General features: G+C 59.4%; 12 protein-coding genes across 12 annotated transcripts in view; 7 read left to right on the top strand and 5 right to left on the bottom strand.

Annotated features, from left to right (window-relative positions):
* Nucleotides 1-87: 87 nt before the first annotated feature.
* ACA1_364290 (K+ channel tetramerization subfamily protein) lies at nucleotides 88-900 on the bottom strand (the record flags this gene model as incomplete). The annotated part of the gene is made up of 2 exons (XM_004335868.1): nucleotides 88-705; nucleotides 733-900. The coding sequence occupies 2 exons, from the start codon at nucleotides 898-900 to the stop codon at nucleotides 88-90; spliced, it is 786 nt and encodes a 261-aa protein (XP_004335916.1).
* Nucleotides 901-1,122: 222 nt separating this feature from the next.
* ACA1_364280 (sporulation proteinrelated, putative) lies at nucleotides 1,123-4,128 on the bottom strand (the record flags this gene model as incomplete). The annotated part of the gene is made up of 6 exons (XM_004335867.1): nucleotides 1,123-1,653; nucleotides 1,732-2,088; nucleotides 2,265-2,503; nucleotides 2,661-3,011; nucleotides 3,123-3,567; nucleotides 3,691-4,128. 6 exons carry the CDS (start codon nucleotides 4,126-4,128, stop codon nucleotides 1,123-1,125), a joined length of 2,361 nt encoding a protein of 786 aa, XP_004335915.1.
* A 160-nt stretch (nucleotides 4,129-4,288) lies between these two features.
* ACA1_364270 (DTW domain containing 1, putative) lies at nucleotides 4,289-5,729 on the bottom strand (the record flags this gene model as incomplete). Its single annotated transcript, XM_004335866.1, has 8 exons — nucleotides 4,289-4,397; nucleotides 4,485-4,542; nucleotides 4,619-4,713; nucleotides 4,833-4,933; nucleotides 5,010-5,108; nucleotides 5,203-5,245; nucleotides 5,344-5,453; nucleotides 5,547-5,729. 8 exons carry the CDS (start codon nucleotides 5,727-5,729, stop codon nucleotides 4,289-4,291), a joined length of 798 nt encoding a protein of 265 aa, XP_004335914.1.
* Nucleotides 5,730-5,903: 174 nt separating this feature from the next.
* On the top strand, nucleotides 5,904-7,241 carry ACA1_364260 (uncharacterized protein; the record flags this gene model as incomplete). Its single annotated transcript, XM_004335865.1, has 2 exons — nucleotides 5,904-6,807; nucleotides 6,913-7,241. The coding sequence occupies 2 exons, from the start codon at nucleotides 5,904-5,906 to the stop codon at nucleotides 7,239-7,241; spliced, it is 1,233 nt and encodes a 410-aa protein (XP_004335913.1).
* A 191-nt stretch (nucleotides 7,242-7,432) lies between these two features.
* On the top strand, nucleotides 7,433-9,744 carry ACA1_364250 (3' exoribonuclease family, domain 1 domain containing protein; the record flags this gene model as incomplete). The annotated part of the gene is made up of 8 exons (XM_004335864.1): nucleotides 7,433-7,614; nucleotides 7,730-7,852; nucleotides 7,939-8,179; nucleotides 8,284-8,366; nucleotides 8,440-8,515; nucleotides 8,636-8,725; nucleotides 8,843-8,934; nucleotides 9,057-9,744. 8 exons carry the CDS (start codon nucleotides 7,433-7,435, stop codon nucleotides 9,742-9,744), a joined length of 1,575 nt encoding a protein of 524 aa, XP_004335912.1.
* Nucleotides 9,745-9,856: 112 nt separating this feature from the next.
* On the top strand, nucleotides 9,857-11,766 carry ACA1_364240 (cyclin, Nterminal domain containing protein; the record flags this gene model as incomplete). The annotated part of the gene is made up of 8 exons (XM_004335863.1): nucleotides 9,857-10,224; nucleotides 10,301-10,385; nucleotides 10,485-10,589; nucleotides 10,675-10,838; nucleotides 10,992-11,165; nucleotides 11,295-11,389; nucleotides 11,487-11,561; nucleotides 11,672-11,766. 8 exons carry the CDS (start codon nucleotides 9,857-9,859, stop codon nucleotides 11,764-11,766), a joined length of 1,161 nt encoding a protein of 386 aa, XP_004335911.1.
* A 307-nt stretch (nucleotides 11,767-12,073) lies between these two features.
* On the top strand, nucleotides 12,074-13,205 carry ACA1_364230 (uncharacterized protein; the record flags this gene model as incomplete). The annotated part of the gene is made up of 2 exons (XM_004335862.1): nucleotides 12,074-13,016; nucleotides 13,102-13,205. 2 exons carry the CDS (start codon nucleotides 12,074-12,076, stop codon nucleotides 13,203-13,205), a joined length of 1,047 nt encoding a protein of 348 aa, XP_004335910.1.
* Nucleotides 13,206-13,566: 361 nt separating this feature from the next.
* On the top strand, nucleotides 13,567-15,178 carry ACA1_364220 (uncharacterized protein; the record flags this gene model as incomplete). Its single annotated transcript, XM_004335861.1, has 2 exons — nucleotides 13,567-13,610; nucleotides 13,696-15,178. The coding sequence occupies 2 exons, from the start codon at nucleotides 13,567-13,569 to the stop codon at nucleotides 15,176-15,178; spliced, it is 1,527 nt and encodes a 508-aa protein (XP_004335909.1).
* Nucleotides 15,179-15,254: 76 nt separating this feature from the next.
* Nucleotides 15,255-15,920, bottom strand: ACA1_364210 (protocatechuate dioxygenase; the record flags this gene model as incomplete). Its single annotated transcript, XM_004335860.1, has 1 exon — nucleotides 15,255-15,920. The coding sequence occupies one exon, from the start codon at nucleotides 15,918-15,920 to the stop codon at nucleotides 15,255-15,257; it is 666 nt and encodes a 221-aa protein (XP_004335908.1).
* A 1,035-nt stretch (nucleotides 15,921-16,955) lies between these two features.
* ACA1_364200 (uncharacterized protein) lies at nucleotides 16,956-17,593 on the top strand (the record flags this gene model as incomplete). Its single annotated transcript, XM_004335859.1, has 3 exons — nucleotides 16,956-17,073; nucleotides 17,162-17,342; nucleotides 17,416-17,593. The coding sequence occupies 3 exons, from the start codon at nucleotides 16,956-16,958 to the stop codon at nucleotides 17,591-17,593; spliced, it is 477 nt and encodes a 158-aa protein (XP_004335907.1).
* Nucleotides 17,594-17,975: 382 nt separating this feature from the next.
* On the top strand, nucleotides 17,976-20,432 carry ACA1_364190 (Poly(ADPribose) polymerase catalytic domain containing protein; the record flags this gene model as incomplete). Its single annotated transcript, XM_004335858.1, has 10 exons — nucleotides 17,976-18,119; nucleotides 18,232-18,250; nucleotides 18,388-18,611; nucleotides 18,763-18,866; nucleotides 18,965-19,052; nucleotides 19,178-19,285; nucleotides 19,402-19,476; nucleotides 19,631-20,074; nucleotides 20,148-20,255; nucleotides 20,355-20,432. 10 exons carry the CDS (start codon nucleotides 17,976-17,978, stop codon nucleotides 20,430-20,432), a joined length of 1,392 nt encoding a protein of 463 aa, XP_004335906.1.
* An 801-nt stretch (nucleotides 20,433-21,233) lies between these two features.
* ACA1_364180 (uncharacterized protein) overlaps nucleotides 21,234-22,615 on the bottom strand; it is a gene marked incomplete at both ends in the record, with an annotated part of 1,705 nt that continues 323 nt past the window's right edge. Inside the window, 5 exon segments of the mRNA XM_004335857.1 lie at nucleotides 21,234-21,473; nucleotides 21,528-21,701; nucleotides 21,849-22,035; nucleotides 22,118-22,248; nucleotides 22,261-22,376. Coding sequence (XP_004335905.1) covers nucleotides 21,234-21,473; nucleotides 21,528-21,701; nucleotides 21,849-22,035; nucleotides 22,118-22,248; nucleotides 22,261-22,376 — 848 coding nt within the window.

Here is a 22,615-nt window from a genome sequence, read left to right as displayed (position 1 = left end):
CAATGCCGTCTTGTAAGCTCACATATAGGAGCTGTTGAGAACAAACATCCCAACGTGCTGGCCCAAAGCCTCACTGTTTATTGGCGGTCAAGGCACAATTCGATTGAGGTGCACCTCCCAATAATACGGACTCTCCTTCTCGACAGAGATCAGGTGGTAATTGTGATAAGACTCAAGAATGACCGGCAGGACGCGGGTTCTCCAGAGCTCGCGTACCACACTTTGGTCAGGATAAGACCCCTGCAGTTTCGGGAATCTGTCGGCGAGGTGTAAAGGGTCGCCTTGGGTGATGAAGCGAGGCTCAACGCCAGGGCCGTAGTAAACCAGTACTGCCAAATGAACACTGCCTGGAAGGGCCTTGGCCTCGGCGTCGGACCCTAGTTTCTCCTCGAGCTTGGGGAGGCAGTAGAAGGCGGCCTCGCGCTTGAGCCGTTGCTTGACGCCCGAGGGGAGTTGAAACAGGTCCAGCTCCCCCTCGCGAAGGTACTGAAGAACATAGTTGAACAGCTCCCCGTCGCGGTCGATGAACACCCGGCCGTCGTCGTCCTTCTCGAGCTCGTGGCGGCCGCTGAACATGGCGGCGAGCATAGAGTCGGGTTCGGTCATGAGCGTGGTAAGGCTCGTGGTGAAGTGGACGCCCCCGACGTCGAGCTTGACCCTGCTCCCGGCTCGCAGGCGCAGCTCTTCGGCGAACTTGTGGTGCGCCTAGAGCGCGGCTTCAGTGCCCTGGACCTGTAGTTCAAGTGCGGCCAGGTCTTTCCCTCGCTGCTCGACGCTTTGGTGCAAGGCCTGCAGCTTCTTCGACTTATCTTCCAGCGCAGCAGTGAGTCGGCTGTTGCGTTCCTGCAGGTGCTTGTATTGCTCCTGCAGCTTCGCAGCTGCGGCCAATATGTCGTCCATGGTGAACAATTAGAGCACAGGCCAGTCGATTCACCTTTAGGTATGCGGACCTCCGCTTACTTGCGTCCATTGGTTACATTCCTTGCCTAAAAAGCGAAAGGGACAAATACCAAAAATTGATCACTTTAATAACTACGTTTGCTCTGAGCGAAAAGCAGGAGGTCGACAGCCAATGCTGTGCTGATGCCATTCACAGTTGGGCCTGCGGGCCGAGAGGGGCACTTAATCGTCGCGATCATCGTCACTGGAGTACTCTTCATCTTGTTCCTCCTCTCCTTCGCCCCACTCCGTCGGTTCGTTGTTGACGATCGATGATGCATCGGCGCCCCCGTCGGTGGTGATCGTAGCGGCTGCGGCGGCGGCGGCGGCGGTGGCGGGAACGAGCTGCCGGGTGGCCACCACGCGCCCGTCGGCCAGCCGCCGCCGCACCTCGACCGCCATCGGCTTCCCGGCCAGGAGCCGGTTCACGTTGGCCCGCACATCGTCGTGCACCACCCACTCGCTCCGCGACCGCAGCTCGATCGCCAGCCCAAAGGCCGATGGACCCCGGCTCTCGCGCACCGTCTTCTGGGCGGACCCGCGGGCGAGCGCCGCTGCGTCGCTCAGGATGACGGCCTCGACGCCGCCCACCACCGAGTTGAGGCTCGGGTTGTCGACCACGTCGCTCAACGTCACGCCGTGGGCCGTCGCCACCAGCATCACCCCGCGCCGCGCGATCGTGCAACACGCCTTCGCCTCCTCGGCCGTCCCAATCTGCGCGCACGACACACAACACATCATTCGTTTCAGCTACAATGGAGAAGAATGAATGTACTGTGGGGCGTAGATGACCTCGTCGACGATGATGACGTCCGGCGTGTGGTTCTGTACGGCCTCGATCATGCGCTTGTGCTGTTCTGACGCCTGCGGCACCTGCATGCGCCGCGCCGCGCCGATGGCCGGATGCGGAATGTCGCCGTCGCCCGCAATCTCGTTCGACGTGTCGACGATCATCACGCTCCACTCGCGCGCCAGCTCGCGCGCCATCTCGCGGATGACCGACGTTTTGCCCATGCCGGGCGCGCCCAGCAGAAGGATCGAGGCCTTGCACGGCGCCGCGCGGGCCAGCACGTCGGCCACCATGGTCACCAGGCCCCGCAGGGTCTTGCCCACACGGATGGTGAGGCCCACCACGTCGCCCGACCGGTTCTGCAGCCGCGAGATTCTGTGCAGCGTCTTCGAGATACCCGCCCTGTGTGTCGTGTCGTGTTGTTTCGTGAGTGTCATGTGCGGTGGTGTGTGTGCGGTGTGTGCGGTGCGTGCCTGTTTTCGGAATCGAATCGGGTGATGGAGTTGGAGAAGTGGTCGAGGTCGTGCTCGCTGACCACATTCTCGCCCTCGCCGCCACGGCCGGAAATCTCGGCCACGCGCGGCAGGCCCGGCCCAGAGAAGCGCGCCATGAGCGGCCGGCCGAGGTCGAGCACGATCTCGACGAGGCCGTGCAGGCGCCCATCGGCCAGGAGCGCGTCGCGCAGGTGCTCGGGCAGGGCGTCGAGGATGAGGCCCAGGTCCTCTTCGCCCTGACTGATGGGACACTGCTCCGCAATCACTCGCTCCTCCTCGTCTATCGTTGATTGGTTGCCGTAAAGACCGTAGAGCGTAGAGCGAAGAACAAAGCACAAAGAACGAGGAGCGAAAAGCGAAGAATGAAAAGCGATGAGAAAGAAGAAAATGAGACCAGTGACCACCACCAATCGGACTGAATCTCATGGGGTTGGTACCAGGCAAGTCGATGTCCTGGGCGGCCGCGGTTGCGGCTGGGGCGGCAGCTGGAGATCGTCTGCGGTGGTCGACCTGATGGCGCGAGAGGGTGATGGCGTTGTTGAAAATGGACTTCCTCTCGAGCTCGGCCGCCATGGAGTCGAAGGCCTTGAGGAGGAAGGCCACGTCGAGGTGCGCGTAGCGGGTCATCTGGTCGGAAAGTGGGCGGCGGGTCCAGTAGAGCGGGTCCCTGGTCCACTCGGCCTTGACCACCTCCTTGAGCTGGTTCTGGGCGCGATTGGCGTAGCGCCGCAGCATCGCGTTGAGCCCCACTTGCGGCTCCTTGCGCAGCGTCAGCATCGAATGGCCCACTGGGCGCAGGAATGCAATGTGCAGGTCAGGCGCATTTCTCAAATAATTGATAATTACCGCGTCTTCAAGCAGGCCGAGTTGCGGAATTTGAAAGAGGGTGTGGAATGTACCCTGGGTATCGAAGATGTGGTTGAGGAAGACGCCGTGCTGGGCGAACAGCGCGGCGGCGTCGGCTCGCAGATCGTGGCCCACCTTGAGGACATGCACGTCCTCGAGCACCCGCTGGAGACCGCCCTCGCTGAAGAGCCGGCTGCCGGCCTGCTCGACGTCGAACAGGAAGCACCGGCCGCTCTTCGTGGCGATCTGCACCAAGCACAGACTGCCGCCCTTGTCGCCCAGATTGACGCCCTCGCAATCGAGCGCGAGCGGGTGGTCGTGGGTCAGGACCTCGTCCACCACCTTGCGGCACTGCTCCACAGTGTCGACAACCACCACCACCGCAGAGTCTACGCTCTCCAGCTTTGGGGCTGCAGTTGTTGTGCTTGGCTGCACGGAGCCATTGGCACTGGCTTTGGCCGTCGGCGGAGCGGCGGCCTTGGCTACCGCAGTAGCTGGCTACGCAGCGCGACCAGGAAGGGGTTAATTTTGAGTCGTTCCTCGCTGTAGCGTTCGGAGATTTACACGAACCACTTGTGGCGGCTGTTGTGCTGAAGGGGCTGAACCGTGTCGAAACGTTACCGTGTCCCTTTCCCCGTTGGGCACGATGGCGAAGCCGATCCCCTCCAGCAGGTCCTCCACGTACTTCTCCCCGGCCAACTGGGCGAGCAAGTCCAAGTTGGCGTTGTGGTTATGCTGGGCATAGGCCGCCACCAGCTCGTCCAGGTCCAGCGCCTTCGCGGGAGACCTGTTCAGCAGAGCAGTCACGCCGGACTTAGCCGTCTGCAGCAGCAGTGGCCGAGCAGGCACTACCCAGTGGTCACCTCCCGCCTGAATCACGGCCGCCGTGTTGGGGAAGCGCTTGAAGAAGAGCTTGAGCTTGGCGTCGCCGAACTGGCGCCAGGTGGGGAGCAGTGGCGGAAACTGTGACACGCGCACTCCCTCGCCGTGGAGGCTGAGGATGGACCGCAGCTTGTTCTCCACCTGTGTCATCGCAGAGGGTGTTGTAGTTGCCTTCATCGCTGCCGCTTTGCTCACTGACTGTAGAAGAAGAAGAAGAATCGAGGTCGTCTCCGACGCCGTCACGCAGCATGTCCCGGACACGCTCAGATTGCGGTTGTCATGCAGCAGGGCCAAGAAAAAAGAGCGAAAAGAGCGAAGAGAGAAAAAAGGCTTTACTTCATTCCTTGAGCCAGCCATCGATTCGCTTGAACTTCTTGTTCTGTTGCTTGTACGTGTTCTGGATGAGGTTGTACATGTACGTGTAGAAGAACAGAAGGTCGTCGTACCTGCACATAAGAAGAAGAAGAATATGCATGGTCAAACTATGCGTAGCCGAACCACAACACACAACACAGACAGAGAGAGAGGCGTACTGTCCGTTGTAAGTGCCGAGTTGCTTCTGGTAGTACTCCCGGTAGAAGTAGTAGATCGCTACAATAACGTCGTAACAGAAGACGTTAGCAACGGCTGAAGAGAACGCTGCGCAGGCCTGTGTGGAGTGCCGTACCCTCGATGGTGGCCAGGCAATTCTCGCCCACCGTCTGGTACCTCCAGAAGAGGGTCTTCTGGCTGTTGATCTTCACACAGGGCAGCTTGCTCACCCTGTCCGGTCCAACAACACGCACAGGCCGCGCACGTAAGGTGAGCAGATGATGGTTTACGTCATGAACAAGGTTTCGTTATGGGGTGTGTGTGTGTGTGGTGTGTGTGTGGTAGTGTACCTCTCGTCGCGCAGGATGGTCTTGGCCTTCTGCCATGTGGAGTCGATCACCACCAGCTTCTTCATCTTCGAGACGTCGATATCTTCAATGTTTTTCGCGTCCTGCACGCCACACCGAGTAGAACGTGAGCTTGGACGAAGAGAGAGAGAGCCAGAGACACAGAGTGGGAGGTCATACTTTGGAGGGATAGAGGAGGAACACTTCGTCCGGGTTGTAGTCGGGCAGGTCGGGGAACGTGTGCACCGACACCAGCTCGGGGCTCAGGATCTTGGCATGCTGTGAGAAGAGGTTTGTGTGTGTGTGTGTGTGAGCTGGCAGGAAGAAGAGAAAAGCATCTTGATACACGACACCACCTGGAGTACGCACGTACCAGCGCTGTGCTCTTGCTTCGTCTCTCGGTGGGGTGGTAGAGACTGTTGCACACACCGCACACGCAGAAGGAAGAGAGGCAGGCGTGAAGCGTCATCAGAAGAGAAGGAGCAGGACAAGTGCATAGGAGTAGACCACGTACATGTCGCAGCTCACCGGCAGAGGCACGTGGGGGATCTGGTCGGTAATGTTGCCCACGGGCAGTATGCAATCGTAGCAATAGAATTTGAACATGGCGTTGCAACGCTCGCACTGCACCAAATTCACGTTCATTTATTTAAGCTGCAAATTTTGGATTAATAAAATTAGACCAATGCAGGTAGGTGAAACCTTTTGGCGGGGGACATCGTCGAGGATGCTCTGGTTGGCCGAAAATTTGAGATTCAACAGCGGATTATCGGTTGAATCTTCCGGCTTCTCTTCCTTTTCGCCCACCTCCTCAACCTTCTTCTCTTCCTCTTGGACCACCTCGTCGATGGATCGCTTCTTGCCCTTCGCCGTCTCGTCCATAATCGCGCTCAACTCCATCCTCCTGGCCAAATCGTTGGTGATGAGATTCACAAACAAACTATTTTCTTCTTGAATTGTTTCCTGTATTTTTCCTGGTTCGATAAATATTTATTTTTGCTGTTTGATTCCGGATAGGGAGCGAGCAAGTTGGTTTGTTGTCTTAGCTGGTTGGAGCAGCAGGTGGTGAAGGCGATGTTGGTGGTTCGTTTGATGCTTCTGTTTGCTGTGGTGGCGTGGACCACTTCGTCCGGTGCCTCTTCACTTGCCCTAAGAGACTCCGCGGCGAGTGCTAGCAGCTGCCAGCCCAGTGGCCCCGCCACCGTGGTGGATATCGACACCAGGCTCGCCGTCGGAGCCACCAGCCTCGACATCGGCACCACCAACGTAGACCTCCTCAGCCCGCGCACCGTCGTCGAGTTCGACCCGCCGTTCGACCCGCCGGCCAAGATGTTGAGCGCCTCGTGCTCGTGCGGCGACATCCTGGGCCTGCGCTGCGACGCCACCTGGTTGTTCAACGCGGCGGCCCTGGCGGAGTCGCTCGTCGGCCACAACATCACCGCGCGGCTGGGCCTCACCAACGGCACCTACCTGACCACCTGGACCCGCGTAGCGACCGTCATGCCCGCGCCCGTGCTGGTGGCCTCCAACACCACCCAGGTGCCCCAGTACACCACCACCTTCACCGTGGACGGGCACTACCTCGGTCTGCCCACCATCAACACCAGAAGCAGTGGTGGTGACCAGGACTTGCATCTTTTCTTCAAAGATGTAAATGGCAACAACGTAGAGGCTCAGGTGGTGCAGGTCAGCGACGATGCCACGTCAGCGACGGTCACGTTCACCGCGGGCGGACCCCAGGCGCTGGGACCGCTGTGGGCCTGCGTCGAGCTGTGGGGCGCATTGACCGACTACGTGCAGGTGGCGACCGTGGTCGAGGCCCGGCCCGACGCCACCTCCAATCTCGTCTGCTACAGCACGGACGCGGGCGCGACGTCGGCATCGATCGAGGCGGGGAGCAAACTGCCGTGCACCATCTTCATCCAGGACAACGGCCATCCCGTCCAGGGCAGCCTCAATGACTTCAGCATCTTCCTCGGTACTTCTCGCCTCCCACTTGGTTCGTGTGCGTGTGCGGCATGTGTGGCGTGTTCGTGTGCGTGTGCGGTGGTGCATGTGGAGGCTGATGTGAAAGGTGGAGCAGGTCCCGGGTCGCATGGCCTGCTGGGCAGCGCATCGATGAGCCCGAACCGCTACAGAATCTTCTTCACCTACACGGCCCCGGCTTCGCGTGGGTTCGAGCAGCTGCACGTCACGTTCAACTTGTCCACGGAGATCAGCGGCGCGCCGTTCAACATCACCATTTGGGAGGACAAGTCCGGGTCGGGTGGTGACGCGGTGCCGTGGCACATCATCATCCCCGTGGTGGCGTCTGTGGGCGGTGTGCTGGTGATTGCGGGTGTTGTGGCCTGGGCTCTGTGGCTGCGAAGAAGAAGGCGCTGCCACTACGAGACGATCAACGGGTACCACTGAACGTCGGTGCATCGACCTCTTCAGCAAAACATAGAAACCCTCATGTTCAGCCACGTGTCCTCTCCTTGTGTTTTGGGTGCACACATTCACCACCGCACACGCACACACCACTCTTCAAATTCGGGGCAAGGGAAAAAAAGAGAAATAGATTGTAATCGTGAATTGGCCTCAGATTAGCGCGAAGGAAGGAGATGGCACGGAGTAGCAAGGGCAGCAAGGGGGAGAAGCTGAGCTTGAATGAGCGCGAGTTTCTGCTCGCCTCTCTGGCCGAGGGCCGGCGTCTGGATGGACGTGGCCTCTACGATTATCGCACATTGAAGATTTCCTTCCCCTACCAGCCGGGCTACTGCGAGGTCCAACTCGGCCAGACCAGGTACCACTTCTCCTCGATTTTAACCCATCGTTTCACTATGCCTCCTTCTTTCAATCGCAATCTACCTTCTACTCGAATTCCAAATGTGATTAATCTTTTTCAAACAATTTGGCAGGGTGTACGTAGTCGTGCGTTGTGAAGTGGTGGAGCCCTATGCCGACCGGCCGACGGAGGGCTTCTTCATCTTCAACACCGAGTTCTCACCCATGGCCTCTGCCTCCTTTGAAGTCGGCGCCAGGTACACGCACTTTGCGCCTCGGTCGCGCATTGCTTCTGCTGCGCCGAGCTCTGACGCGCGTGTGTCGTGCTCTATGTGTTTGTTAGAGTGTCGGAAGAGGCCGTGGAAGTTGGTCGGTTGATCGAGCGGAGCCTGAGGGACAGCCGCGCCATCGACACCGAAGCCCTGTGCATTCGCGCGGGCGAGAAGGTGTGGGCCGTGCAGATCGACGTCCACGTGCTCGATGATGGCGGCAACCTCATCGACGCTGCCTCGATCGCTACCGTCTCGGCTCTCCTTCACTTCCGCCGACCCGACGTCAGCATCACCGGCGACGCCATCACCGTCGTACGCACTTCTCCACGTGCAAGGTTTTTGTTCGAGCGGACTACATGTAGTCGCTCACCCAGCAAGTGTGGTCACTTCACTCATCCTTCGCTCTCGGTGTACAGCACTCCGTTGCGGACAGGGAGCCAGTCCCCCTCAGCATTCACCATCTGCCCCTCTGCGTCACCTTTGCCGTCTTTGGTGATGGGTTCGTACTTGCTGCGAGCTGGTCACTATTTTCTTTGGTGCTGGAGACTGACGTCATGTGTTGGAAATGGCAGCGACCAGGTGGTGGTGGATCCCTGGTTCAAGGAGGAGCAGTCGCTGAACGGCCGAGTTACTCTCATCCACAACCAGGTTCGGTTCCTCCCCGCCACGCCCCACCATCGTGTCAGGCCCCGACCTGCCGATATATCGATCGCACAGTAGAGTAATTAATTTATTATTCCCCGGTGTGGAACGCGTTGCGCATTACAGCACAGGGAGTTGTGCGGTGTACACAAGTCGGGCGGACCCGGCTTGCCGCTCAACACGCTCGTCAAGTGCTCAAAGATCGCTGCCGTCAAGGTAACAAGGCCCTGCCCACCTGCCTGCACCCTGCCCTTCTATCTAGCCCAATGTCTTTGTGGCTCTCTCTCTCTCTCTCTGATTTGCTATTGCTATTTATTCGTGGTGGCGAAATAGGTGCAAGACGTTATCCAGGCGATACAGTCCGCCATCACGGCCCAGCCGCCCACGCCCAGTGCCGTCCCTCGACCCTTCCACCTGGTGGCTCCGTACGTCCCTTCATCACCACCACCATCACCATCACCATCAACGCTACACTCAGCCAGCGTGCCCAACAGCGACCATGACCTTGATACTAATAATAATGCTTCGCCTTGATCGACGACTGCAGGAGCGCAACCGAGGTTGTGCCGCCGCCTGCCTCGGTGACCACGCCGGCAAAGACCGCGGTGACGAACGCGCCGTCGGCTCCCGCCGTGGTGAAGCCTGCTGTCGCCGCTTCGTCGTCCACCACCACAACAGCCGCGCCCGCGTTCGAGTTCAAGCAGACCGAGATCCCGATCATGTCGTGGGACGACGAAGATGATGGTGCCGCCGCCGCCGCCAAGAAGAAGACGACGACGATCAAGGAGGTGGAGGCGACGCCCTCCGTGGTGGACAGCTTCCTGGCCGACGTCAAGAAGCAGGCCTCGTCGCGACGAGTCGACGCCATGGACGAAGAGGAGAAATCCACGAAGGCGAAGAAGACGGTCGTCGAAAGCGATGATGAAGAGAGCGAAGATGAGGAGGAAGAGGAAGAGACGACGGTGGTGCTCCACTCGGCCTTCGCCAAGGGCCAGAAAGAAGACGAGGTGGAGGCGTTGAAGAAGCGACAAAGGGAACTGGAGGCGGAGATGGCGAAGGAGCAGAAGAGGAAGGAGGAGATCGAGCGAAAGGAGAAGGAGGAAGAAGAGGGCATGAAGAAGAAGCAGGCCGCCGCTGCCGCTGCCGTCAAGCCACTACTTCCCGCCAACGACCTGTCGGTGGCCATCAAGAAGAAGAAGAAAACCGCGACCCCCAAGAAGACGACCAAGAAGTGAGGAACCGGTGCCATTCCACAACAATTAATTGGGAAAATAAACAAATAACAATTAATTGTATTCTTTGCCTGCGTGAATAATTATTTTATTTGATTTTCAAAGGAGAAGGCAGATGATCCCGTTCGCTCAGTCCTCGCATTGCAGAGATTGGCTGTTCACGAGCGAGGACGCCCTGCGAAAACGAAAGCAGGAATGCAACGACAAGGCCTTCGGGAAGGTGATTGCGCAGATCGATCGCCAGGCCGCTGCCAAATTGGCTGAGGGAGGCGATGCATCGATCGAGGAGAAGCGGCAGAAGGCCATCTCGGCACGCACCCTGTCCATCGAGGAAGAAGATCTCATCAAGAAGTGGTACGCCACCAAGATCAGAGAATTTGGGCAGCTCGGTCTGCCAGAGAAGGTGCTGGGCACAGCCACCATCTACTTCAAGCGCTTCTTCCTTTCCAATGCCATCACGCATCACGACCTGCGACACATCATGTACGCCGCGTCGTCCAGACCACCATCATCCACCTTCTTTCTACAAATGAGAGATTAATCTGCTCCTACTTGCCAGGCTGGCCTCCATCTACCTGGCGGCAAAGGTCGAAGAGGTGGTGCTTCCCGTGGACAACATAGCCGGCCCGGTCAACGCCAAGAAGGTGAGCATGCACTTCTTTTGCGTCGTGACGCCAGCACACGCTCATACTCCTCTACGTTCTACCATGATGATGATGGCGACGACGACGTGCTGCTCACAGGAGGACGTCTTGGCGATGGAGATTCCGCTGCTGGAGGGCCTGCAATTCGACTTGATCGTGCATCTGCCCTACAACCCACTCCACGGCTTCATCATCGATCTCAAGGTGCCACCCTTCACCCTCAAATCTTTGCTGCGCGCGCCTGGCCAGGTGGCCACCAATTCGCTGACCCGAGTCTCGACGGGTGAAGGAGTCGACATCGCCGCCCGCGAGCCCAGAGAAGCTGCAGGGACGAGCACGTCGCCACATCAACGATCTCCTCATCACCGACGCTCCCTTCCTCTATCCGCCCGCTCAGCTCGCCCTCGCCGCTCTCCGCAAGGCCTCTGAAGAAGAGGGATACCCACTCGCCGAGTACGCATTCCTTCCTGCGTGTTTCGTGTCGTGTGCGTGTGCGTGTGCGTCGTGTGTTGTGTGTCGTGTCGTGTCGTGGTGCGTGTCGTGTACCTTGAGGACCACGACCCGATCAATGCTGGGGTGGGTGCTAATGAGGTTGGTGGTGTGCAGGTATATGCATAGCCGATTTCACACCAACGCGGGCTACGACCAGCTGCGGCTGAACGTCGAGGCCATCCAGAAGTACATCATGGAGGGCGGTCAGATGGACGTGTCGCGCGTGAAGAAGATCGACCGAAAGCTCAAGAAATGCCTCAATCCCGAATTCATCCCCGGCACCGAGGAGTACGCCCTCCGCTTTCGCTTTCGCTTTTTTTCCGTTTTCGTCTTGGTCCTGCCGACGCCGCTCATTGACGCTAACGGTCCAATCGTGATGATGATGACGACGACGACGACGATCATGATGATGATCAGGTACGCCAAGCGACGAGAGAGGGAGCAGGCCGAGCGAGCGGCCAGACGGCAAGAGAAGCTCCGACGCCAGGCCGAGGGACAGATCGATGCCGAAGGTACTTACTCCAGTCGCCGCCCGCTCGCCCCCGGCTGAATGCATGAATGCTCTGAAATGAATGATGACGTGGCCTGCAGCGTTCCTGGCGGGGGCAGGCGATGACGATGACGACCAGTCCAAGGACGCGCCCTTCCTCATTCACTCGAACGCGAAACGACTCCGCAGCTCAGGTGTGTGTCGTGTGTCGTGTGATTGTGTGTGGTCGTGTGAGGTTGAGTGGCAGCTGACCAGGTCCACACCGCTTGTGGGCGATGGTCAATTGATGTTGCAGGCCTCGCAGACGGCAATGACCAGCAGCCGCCGGAGGCCAATATCAAGCGAAGGAGGACCAACGACGACGAAGAAGAGAAGGAGGAACCCAAGGCCGACGAATAGCGCTTGCTCTGCCGGTGGTTGCCCTGTCGCCAAGCTTTATTTTTCTTGTTGAATTAATTTTTTTAAGGCTGGGAAATGGCGAAGGAAATGGGTGAGCCCAGAAGCAAGAGTGACTCCCCGAGGTGGGGTACCCCCTGAGGTGAGAGATTAACGCACCACCCTCGTCAATTTGTGGCGGCATTCGTTCGAGTCAAGAGGAGAGCGGCGACGCAGCACTGTTCGCAAAATGAATTTCATGCGCCAACTCTCTGGTGGCTCATCGAAGAAGCAAACATCAAATCAGGGATGGACAGACGAGGTGGAAGCGATGGAAAAGCCCAAACCCACAGCCGCGCGCAAGGCGTCCCTCAACGCCCTCTCCTCCAACTCGAAAGCCCCACCCCATCCCCCCGTCTCTGCAACCACCTCATCTTCGAATGGGCCATCGCTCGAGGAGAAGGCGCAGGAGTACGAGCGACGGATCAACGTGCTCACCTTCTGCCTGGAGGAGCAAGTGATGGAAAATGCGCAGCTCCAGAAGCGGCTCGACACCGTCATGGCCCTCTACGCGCCCAAGGACATGGGCTCGATGGGGAACGGCATCGGCATGTACGGCAGCGGCTCAATAGGTGGCCCTGATCAGCCGGCAGCGCTATACGAGAGAATGAAGGCTCTCGAGGGGCAGCTGCGCGAGAAGGAGGATGCGATCGAGGAGCTGCATGAGGCGCACGCCAAGGTCGAGGAGGAGAAGGAGGAGCTCAAGCGTGAATTGACCGAACATCGCAAGAAGATGGACACTCTCGCTCGAGAGATAGACGAAATGAAGAAGGAGGAATCCGGTGCAACCTCTTCCTCATCCTCCTCCACTTCATCTGCCGCCGTCAACGGCGAGAGTTCCAAATCGAGTAGCGGCACATCGGCATCTTCGACGTCAGATCAAATCAAGTACTGGAAGGATCGGTACAAGCGGGAGAACGAGCTGGTCTACTCCTACGAGGAGACCATCGAGCGACTCAAGCAATCTACCAAGTCCAAGGAGCGAAAGTACAAGTCGATCATGGAGCGGCTCGAGAAGGCCAAGGAGCGAAACGCCTCGCTCCAGGACTCGAACGAGGAGTACGAGAAGAAGCTGCAGAAGGTGGAGAAAGACCTCATGGACGCCCTGCACAAGGAGGGTGAGCGGCGAATGGAGGCCGAGTACTGGCAGGACTCCATGAGGAAGAAGCTCAAAAAGCTCAAGAAGAAGCTCAAGAAGCTCGAAGCCAAACAAGGTACACTCCCACCGCACACGCCTCCTGCACCCAACCGCGCCGCCATCTTACGCGTTTCTTCTTCTTCTTCTACCGCACTCCACAGGGGAGGGAGAGACGACCAGCGACACCGACGACACATCAACCAGCGATACGGAAAGCGCTTCGACCGAGAACGAGGAGAAGGACGATGACGATGGAGCCGAGTGAGCGGCTGGCTGACCGGCCGGTGCTTGATCGGCCGTTCACGAGACGATCACCTCCGCTTCCTTCCCCTGGCCTCTCCGTTCGTTCTCCTCTTCTCTCTCATCCTCTCCTTCTTGTCACTGCTGTAATTATAAACCCTCCGTAGTAGTTGTAGTCGTACGCGTTCGTCACGTCTAATCGAACCCGAAGGCGCAGAATTGCCAGCGAGCGAAGCGTTTTGCAGCGAACAGCCAATAGCGGCCCCACCCAAAACGAAGCTTCTGTTCGAGACCACATAACTTCCACCGTAAGCAACAAGTCACCCCACAACAAGATGATGATGTCGGCCTCCTCCCCCACTGAGGCAGTTCCCCCCAAACCCACCATGGCTGGGTCTGCCTCGTGTTGGACCGCCGTTCGTATCGTCAGGTCCACTGCCGCCGCGGCCTGCAGCAACTGCCCTTACCCGACCGTCGCCACGCGTGACCCCTGGCGCCTCTTCCTGGGCTGGCAGGCCGACGGGGCCACCAAGACCCCTCCTGACCGAGCTCATCGACGACGCCCTGTGGTCCCTGGTCGGCCAGCCCCACGCGCCCCACCTCCGCCACGCCTTCGTCTCGGCCACCGACGCCGTCGTCTTCGTTGTTGGGCCGCCCAACCCCCTCATGGCCCACAACCTGCGCGTCAAGTGGGGCGACGCCCCGCCGGCCTCGCTCAGGGTCGTAAGCGGCGCTGTTCGCGGTGCGGCCGGTCGCATTGCAACCACGCCCACGCCCGAGAGCGGCGATGGGGACAGTGGCGGCTGGGGCTCGGTGGCGCTCGATATGGAGGTGGTCGGGTCACCGCCAGACCCGGGCTACAAGGGAATCTGGGCGCCCATCGAGGTCCACACCGACATTGTCTACGACCAACAGCTTGGCCTCAACCAGCGCATCGAACACCACGCCCCGGGCCGCGTGCCACCGGCCCGGTTCTGGGCCGCCGCGGCCCGCGGTGGCTACGGAGCCGCGGCCTCGGCGGAGCTGCTGTGCGTCCAATCGCAGGCGGCCATCGCCTACCAGTTTGCCGTGCGGGCGGTGCTGCTCGACAGCGGCTGGGGTGCGGCCCTGGCACAGCGCGGAGTGCATGTCAAGCTGATGGGCTTCGAGACCAACAACCCGCTTCACGACGACCACAGCGGCCGCGGGGCCCACTTCCACGTGGCCATCCGCGGCACACCGACGGAGCCCAAACTCCTGCACCTCGGCAGGGACCTGACGCCGCACCTGTACCTGACCTCCGCCGGCCGACTAGACCCCGCGCTCACCGTCCACCGCGGCTGGTCGCTCGGCGTGTTTGGCATGTTTGTGCGCGACGACGGCGCACTCGAGTTTGGGCCGCTCGTGGGCGTCAGGCACGGGTCCTCATCGGACATGCACCTGCACGTGCGCCAGTCGAAGCAGGCCGACCGCGACCCGGTCGTGGCCTGGAACAAGCGAACCGACGAGGGCAGCGCGTGGGTGCAGTTCTTCAACGGCGGCGTCACCGTCTGGTGCAGCGCACGGTCGTGGCGCTTTCTGCATGTGCGCGCGGCGAAGACCGGAGCCGGCGACCAAGTGGTGCAGTGGAAGAACGCGACCGACCCCGGGAGCTGGTGGACGGTCGGCGCCGACGGCGGCCTGAAGAGCGTGCGGAGCGGGCACCACCTGACCCTGCCGCCCGGCAGCGGCCCGCGCTCGCCGGCGGTGCAGTCACCGCAGTGCGACCGGTGGGTGGTCGAGCAGCTGCGCGGCGGGCCGGCCTACCGCGTGGACGTGTCCTACGCGGTGGAGATGGTCCAGGCGACGCCCGACGGGGCCACGGTCCGGATTCATCGCAACGGCGCCCCGTGGGCGGAGGTGGCCACGACCGACGATGCGTACGGGGGACGGCTCACGGTCGTCGAGACAGCAGGGCAGGGCCAGCGCCGCGAACAGGTCATCCACTACGACCCCCTCACCGGCACCCCGTTGCCCTGACGCCTTCTCTTTCAATGACCGATCTCGCTTTTATTCAAGATCAGTACAATAAAGGCTGCGTGTGTCGTGCGTTCTTTCATGGAACGTGTGGCTTAGGGGCTGCCAGGAGCGCCTCCCGGGGGCAACGGTTGGTCGGGACCGCCGCCAGTTGGGCCGCTCTCGTCGTCGGCGGCCTGGCCGAGGTGTCGATACCGAGGATGATGGTGGCGACCAGGCCGCCGGCGTAGCCCTGCGAGGAGTTGCGGTAGGCCACGTCGAGCAGACCGTAGGACGCGTTGGTCACCCCGGCGTAGATGTTGTCCTCATCCAGAAGCGTGCGGTTGCCAGGGTTGGTGCTGTAGGGCGCCAGCGCGTCAATGGCGTCGCTCACGGCGTCCTCGAAGAACAGCTGGCCCGTGTGCACGACGCTGCCCCCAGCATAGTAGTAGTAGGCGGTGGTTTGGTTGGTGTTGACGTCATCATTCTCGAGGCCGGTGCTGGTCTGGTTGACGGCGGCCAGGCTGCCGTTGAGGTGGACCTTGAGGTGGATGTGGGTGTCGCGGCCCACGTAGTAGCCCGGGAAGATGGTGTCGAACCCCACCAGGCCGGCCTGGTCCGAGAGCTGCACGCCGCGGAGGAAGGTCGAATTGTCCGTGGCACGCGAGCTGTTGAGGCCGCCCACCCCGGCCGACGTGTAGTGCGAGTAGACGCCCAGCGCGTCGCAGTGCCAGATCTGTTGTGTGACCCGAAAAGATGAAACCATTCAGCACAGCCGCCGCAACAAGAAGAACATAAGCAAGACTTGAAAGAACGAGTGCCACCTCTACGGCGGCGTCGACAAGGGCTCGCAGGTGGCTGCGTCGACCACCGTCATGTTCAGGAAGAGAGGCACGCCTTCCTTTCCCTCCCTTGGGTGTGTCGATCGAAGGTGTTAGAATTGGGCACGAGTAGGCGCAGCAGTATGATGGGGGAAGTCACACGTGACGTTGCGGCGGACGGTGGAGTTGGGCCAATAGTAGGGACCTCAGTCAACTCGGGCTGCAGGAGGCACGACGTGGTGGAGTCGTCGGCCGCCTGCCTCTTGTGGCAACTTGACACGCCTCGCCTCTCGATGATGCCACGAGCTTTAGAGAAATGAAAGAAAACAGGAGGTTAAGCGTTGTCTTCATCTTCAACTCCTAATGCCTGGGAGACAAGACGTACGGACAACGTGACCGTCGGCGAGAAGGAGCTGCAGCTGCACTACTGCCAGCACGAGAACCAGAAACGTGGCCGCTGTGTTCATTAGCAGTTGTAGTGGTGGTGGGTGGTAAGGTGGTTGGTGTGGGTTATGCAAGTGAAGAGAGCTGGTGCGGTCCAGGCCTTTTCAGGTGGTGTGATGGACATGACGGATTGCGGGGACACTTGGCACTCAATGCAGGTGGAGGTCGGTCACCCAATGACCTGGCTCTCGGCCTTTTACGCCGTGAGAAGACAAGAACAGTGAACTCACCTGGTTGCCAGACTCGGCACCTGCACTACCCAACCGGTGCGTTTGGTTTTAAGTCCGACATTTTATCAATTACCTTTTTCGAACTAATGCCCGAACGGACATTCCACGGGCGTAGAGGAGGGAGGAAGAGAAGGGAGCGCGTTCCAGTTGATATTTCAGGTGACGGTGTTGGAGTTCTCGACCTCTTCTCTCACACTGTCATCCATGTCCCCACTCCTTCGCATGCGGGTAGGCTGTGCGGTGGACACCAACCACAACAACTGATAGAAGACAAACAACTACAACCCCAACTTTTATATGCCCACAATGACGTTCTTTACAAACAGAGAACTGGAGGGCCATAGACCTCTCAACATCTTCTTGGTCAACGAGACAGACCACAAGCTCGAGTTCTGCGACCCCAAGTGCGAGTGGGGACAAGAAGGTGGTTGCCCCCCCTTTAACCCACAACACCTTTGTCTCGTGAGCAACTCACCTTTTGCCTCTATTCTTTGTTTGCATCAATCATGCAGGCACGCCCATGGTGAAGCACGACCGGTACATGGTGGAGCCCAATCAGTCGTGCGTCGTTTTTGCTAAGGAGACCAGTCTGCCCCTTCTGGGCACGTCGCCCATGGGACCCAAGGGCGAGTTCGGCATGCGCCTGGCCGACTTGCAAGATGAGAAGTTCACCATCCGCTACAACCACCCTCCGTACCCTACCCCCTTCATTCTTTCTCTCTCTCTCTCTCTTTTGCTTCGCTCGCTGACAACTTTGTCGACGCAGGTTGGGCAAGACGACGGTGGAGGTGAAGTGTCCGCCGGGCTTCGTCTACTTTGTGAGCAACGAGGCGCACCTGCAGCACCCCGACGCCTCCACGGTGATCCACCTGCTCAGGAGACCCCACACCGCTGAGCTGGCCAAGGAGGAGAAGATAAAGGGCAAGAAACTCGAGAGGAGGTGAAGGCGAACCACCACCAACGTATTCCTTTTACAGGCATGACTATTATTACAATGCAACACAAAAACAAACAATTTTTCTAATTTTTTACGGGAAAAGCAAAATTGAGTTTGGCGCGAAGGGATTAGGGTTCAACTTTCATCAAAGACAGTGGTCAAAGAAGATGCCGCCCAAGAGAAAACATACGAGTGCAGCAGAGCCAGCCGTACCTACATCTTCTGCACCTGCAGCGCCGACATCTTCACAACCGCAGCTGAGCAGCTCACAAAATTCGCAAAATGAAAATTGCCCTCCCACCACGTCAACTACGCCAACGACAGATGAAGTAGAAGAGAGCCCCAGCAAGAAGGCCAAATTGGAGCCCGCCGTCCCGACAAATGCAGCGATGGAGGAAGAAGGGGGCGACACGGATGTGGATGAGGAACTGCAAAACGCGGCAGGGGGCGACACAGACGTAGATGAGGAGGAAGAAGAAGACGAAGAAGACGATCGACCCCCGTGTTGGTACGGCGCCAACTGCTACCGCAAGGTACTACTGATCGATTATTTGGTCTTTTTTGATGATTTACCATCGTCGAATGTATGTTTTACTCAAATCTTTTGTGCTGCCCTGCGCTGTACGTTACGCAACGTCCGAGCAGAACCCACAACACTTCAAAGGTACCACACACCTGCTGCAATCGCCTCTCTCCCTCGTCTGGGCGCTCGTGTCGTGTGCGGTGGTGTCGTGTGCGTGTGCGCGTACGATCCGTCGACCGTTTTGCTGACTTTTTGTCGTTTGGTGGCGGCTCCTGCAGAGTTCAAGCATCCGGGCGTTGACGACAAGCCCAAGAAGGAGAAGAAAGTGAAGAAGGCAGCGACGACGAAGAAGGCCGCGGCCACCAAGAAAGCCGCCCCGCCGGCACCTTCGTCGGCTGTCGCGCCCGCGCCCGCCGCTCCGGCCCCCACGCCCACACCCAGCGCGCCCACGCCGTCCTCCGTCGCATCATCACCGACGACAACGTCCACCTCCTCCACCAGGGTACCCTGGCCTCTATATGCCCAGCACGTAAACAATACGTGCCAGCACCGCGCTCACCTGCGGTGTGTGCGGTGCGTGCGTGTGCGGCGTGTGCGTGTGCGGTGTGTGCGGTGGTGCGTGTGCGGTGTTGTGTGGAACGCGTTGACAGCAGGGCGGGGATTCGTCGGGGAAGGAGGCCTACCGATGCGTGGTGCAGGTCATTCTGGCCAAGAACAAGATCACCCCCGACGAAAAGCGCATCCTACGCGGCTTCCGGTATAGTTACTTATTATTTTATTTATTTCAAGTGTTGCTATTTATTTATTTGTTGATTTATTATTGTATTGTATTTTATTTTCTTTCTCTGCCCGCAGGCGCACGCATAACGTGCCGGACAAGGACCACTTCGACATCCTGCAGGAGTTCGGGTGGACCGAAGACGAGTACGACGATGGTGAGAGGGTACGCTGCCCCCGATGCCCTCCCTCTTCTTCTTCTTCGACATCGTCGTCGTCATCATCACTGCGTTCGACACCTGCTTACTTGTTCTTGTTCGTGTTCGTGTTCGTTTGACTTCTTGCTTGCAGAAGGACGACGACATCGAGGTGGACGAGGAGCGTGCGCTTTTGGAAAGCAGCGGCGGCTTCGGCTACATCAAACTCTCCAAGTCGCGCAAGATGACCGCGCAGCAGGAGGTTTTGCTTCGTTCTTCGTTCTTCTTCTCTTTCGACCCCAGCCTCGTGGTCACTACCTGTGCAGACCGCGAGAGCTGATTCGATCGTGTGTCGCGTGTGCGGTGTGCGTGTCGCAGGGCGTGTTCTCCAAGGTGGCCGCCCAGTTCTACCAGACCATGGCCAAGGCCCAGGGCAACTACTCCATCAAAGAGGTGTACAACCGCACACGACACACACGACACACGCACACACACACACACACACACACACACACACACACACACACACACACACACACTACACGCATCGCACGTGCGCGCGGCTAACAAAAGAATGGTGGTGGTCGTCGTGGTGGTACCGCGCCAGGTGTGGATCGTGGTGAATCGGGACCTGCAGGAGAAGTACCGGGCCAAGAAGAGCGAGCTGACGGCGGCGGGGAGCGACGTCAACGAGGTCCTGGCCTTCCACGGCACGTCGCGGCCCAGCATCGAGGGGATTGCCAAGACCGGCTTCCTGCCGCCCACCAAGCTGCCCAGCGAAAAGGACTCGAACAGCGGCGGCGGCGGCAAGAAGCCCGCCAAGGCCGCGGCGAGCTACAAGGTGGTGAAGAACAAGAAGAAGAAGATCACGACGACGACGTCGAAGAGCAAGAGCAAGAAGAAGGTGGTGGTGTCGGAGGAGGAGGAGGAGCTCGACATCACGGTGCTCGACGACGGGTTCTTCGGGAAGGGCATCTACTTCTCCATCTACTCCGACTATGCCATGTGGTACTCCGAGGAGCGACAGTCCGACCAGATTCTCCTGTGCAAGGTAACACACACGACACACACGACACACACACGCGCGCACACGCACACCGCACGCGCTCACATATGTGGAGCAGGTGATGAAGGGCAAGTCGTATCGGTGCGACGGGCGGATGGACGGAGCGGGCCGCAAGACCGGCTACGACTCGCACTGCTCGCCCAAGGGAAACGAAATCATCATCTTCGTACGTGCCCGCACAACCACACACACACACACGAGGCCGCATTTTGTTGCTGACCTTCGATGTTGGTGGTGGGTGGGGTGATGATGATCGTTCCTGCAGGAGCCGGACCAGGTCATGCCGCGGTACGTGATCTCGTTCGAGTCCAAGGAAGCGGAGGAGCGTGAGCAGGAGGGCTGAGCCTCAGGCGCCTGCCTGCTGGCCTTCTCCTTTTTCTTCTTCTTCCTGCTCTTCTTTGAACACAACAACCGTGGTCTCCGCCTCTTCTTCTGCTGAAATGAAGTAAAATCCCATTTACATTCATTTGTGAACGTCACCCCACCCAACTCAGTCATTTACTGGAGTCTAGCAGCCGTCGGCGCAGCAGGCGCACAGCCAGCAGGGAAGGGCGAGACCGCCGGTGAGCACGGTGACGAGACACCACAGGGCGTGGTTGGTGCCACTCGACTGGGTGTGGATGATCACAGCACTACCCTCCCCCGCCGCAATACAGCGTGCCCCAAGGCTTCCAGCCCCCGCCCCAGGCCTATCAGCCCCCGCCCCAGGCCTATCCGCCGCAGCACCACCACGACCATCACGACCATCACCAGCCCCACCACGACCATCACCATCACCACCACGCCGCGCCCCCTCCGGCGGGGGAGGGTAGTGCTGCGGCTGCTGCCCATACTGCGGCGCGTACTGCGGCGGAGGCGGTTCCTCATTCAGTCTCTGGTAGCCAGACATGTCGCCTGGTTATTGTTAAGTTACAAAATGCATAAATGTAAGAAGGTCGCTACATCAAAATCAAATGCAGATTGCCAGATCATCACCAAAAAAGGCAGGTTGGTGAGGTGAAGTAAAATATACCAAGCAGTTCGCTATGAGCTGAACGATGAGACAGGCGTCTTGTCGAGTAAGCCGGAAAGAGAAGAGAGTTGGAAAAAGAAGGCAAAGAGGTTTCGCGGCCCGCGGGTGTTCCTTTTGTTCCTTTTTCCTTTTTTAGCCAGCACGCCTAGCGGGGAAGAAGGCCACTTTGTCGCCGTCGCCGTCGAGCACGAACTCGCGGTTGGAGCGGGCGACGGACCCCGCGTCCAGGTGGTAGACCCGGCACTGCCGAACGTGCGGGAAGCCGCGCCCGGCGTCATACAGTACATGCACCCCGGTGGGGCTCACCACGCACTGTTTGTCGCGGTTCGTCCACTGCGCCAGCCCGGCCAGGAACTGGTCGTGGGTCATCACCTGCACCATACGACACACGACACGACACGACACACGACACACGACACGACACACAGCGCAGAGTTGGAGGGTGTGATGGTCGGTGGTGGTTTCTTGGCGGGAGCGGGCGCTGACCTTCTGGCCGGAGGGCAGCTCGGTGGCGTTGGCTGCGAACACATCGCTGGGCGTGAGGCGCGACAAAGGCGCCCGACAAAACGACTCCCGCACTACGCCGCTTGATTCGATGCGCTGTTCGCACACGACACGACACGACACGACACGCACGACACAGCACACGACACGGCACACGACACGGCACACGTGTGGCGCATTTGAGAACACGCGCGAAATGAGCAGAAGGGAGGAGAGGGGGGGGGGTTCAGTGAGTCCACTCACCCAGGAGGAGAGCACGACGCCGTTGACCAGGTGGAAGTAGAGGAGGCCGCCGGCCTCCTGGGTGAGGAAGTGGCCGTTGGCCCAGCCCGCCACGGCGGCCAGCTCCGGCGGCCACACGTGGAGGCCGGCGACACTTCGTGCCGCCGCGGGACAGCTCAGCTGCCGACAGGGCTCGCCCTCATGCCAACTGCACAGTTAATATGTAAGAAATATTCATAAAATATAATAAAAGAGAAAAAAAAATGTCATCTATTAAATTAACGACGGACCTCTTGATGTGCCAGGCCTTGTAGGCGTCCTCGTCGTCGAAGAGGCCGCCCGATCCGCACCAATCAAAGTCGTGCCTGTCGTGCGCCTGGCTGGCGATGGCGGTGGTGCGGCCACGGCGGTCCTCGGTCTCCTGCGCGCGCACGCTCTCGAACCGCTCGCGCAGTCCGCCGGTGGTCCACGCGGCCAGGGGGAACGGCGACGATGACGGCGGACCCACGTTGAAGTACCGCCCGCCCGAACACACCAGCATCCACACGCCTGCACCACCGCCACAACAACAACAACAACAACAACAACAACAACAACAACAACAACACGTCGACTCAGCGCGTGTTGTGTAGGGTGTGCGTGTGTGCATGTGTGCGTGTTGTGTAGGGTGTGCGTGTGTGCATGTGTGCGCGTGTTGTACCGACTTGACCGGGGGTTGTGCGGTGTGGGGAAGTGAGGCCGATGGTGGAGGAGCGCGACGGGTTGTGGCCGTGCAGCTCATGGAGCAC

This window comes from Acanthamoeba castellanii (assembly GCF_000313135.1).
Source record: "Acanthamoeba castellanii str. Neff unplaced genomic scaffold scf7180000084641, whole genome shotgun sequence".
Lineage (NCBI taxonomy): Eukaryota > Discosea > Longamoebia > Acanthamoebidae > Acanthamoeba > Acanthamoeba castellanii.
This window is presented reverse-complemented; position numbering and strand designations above follow the sequence as displayed.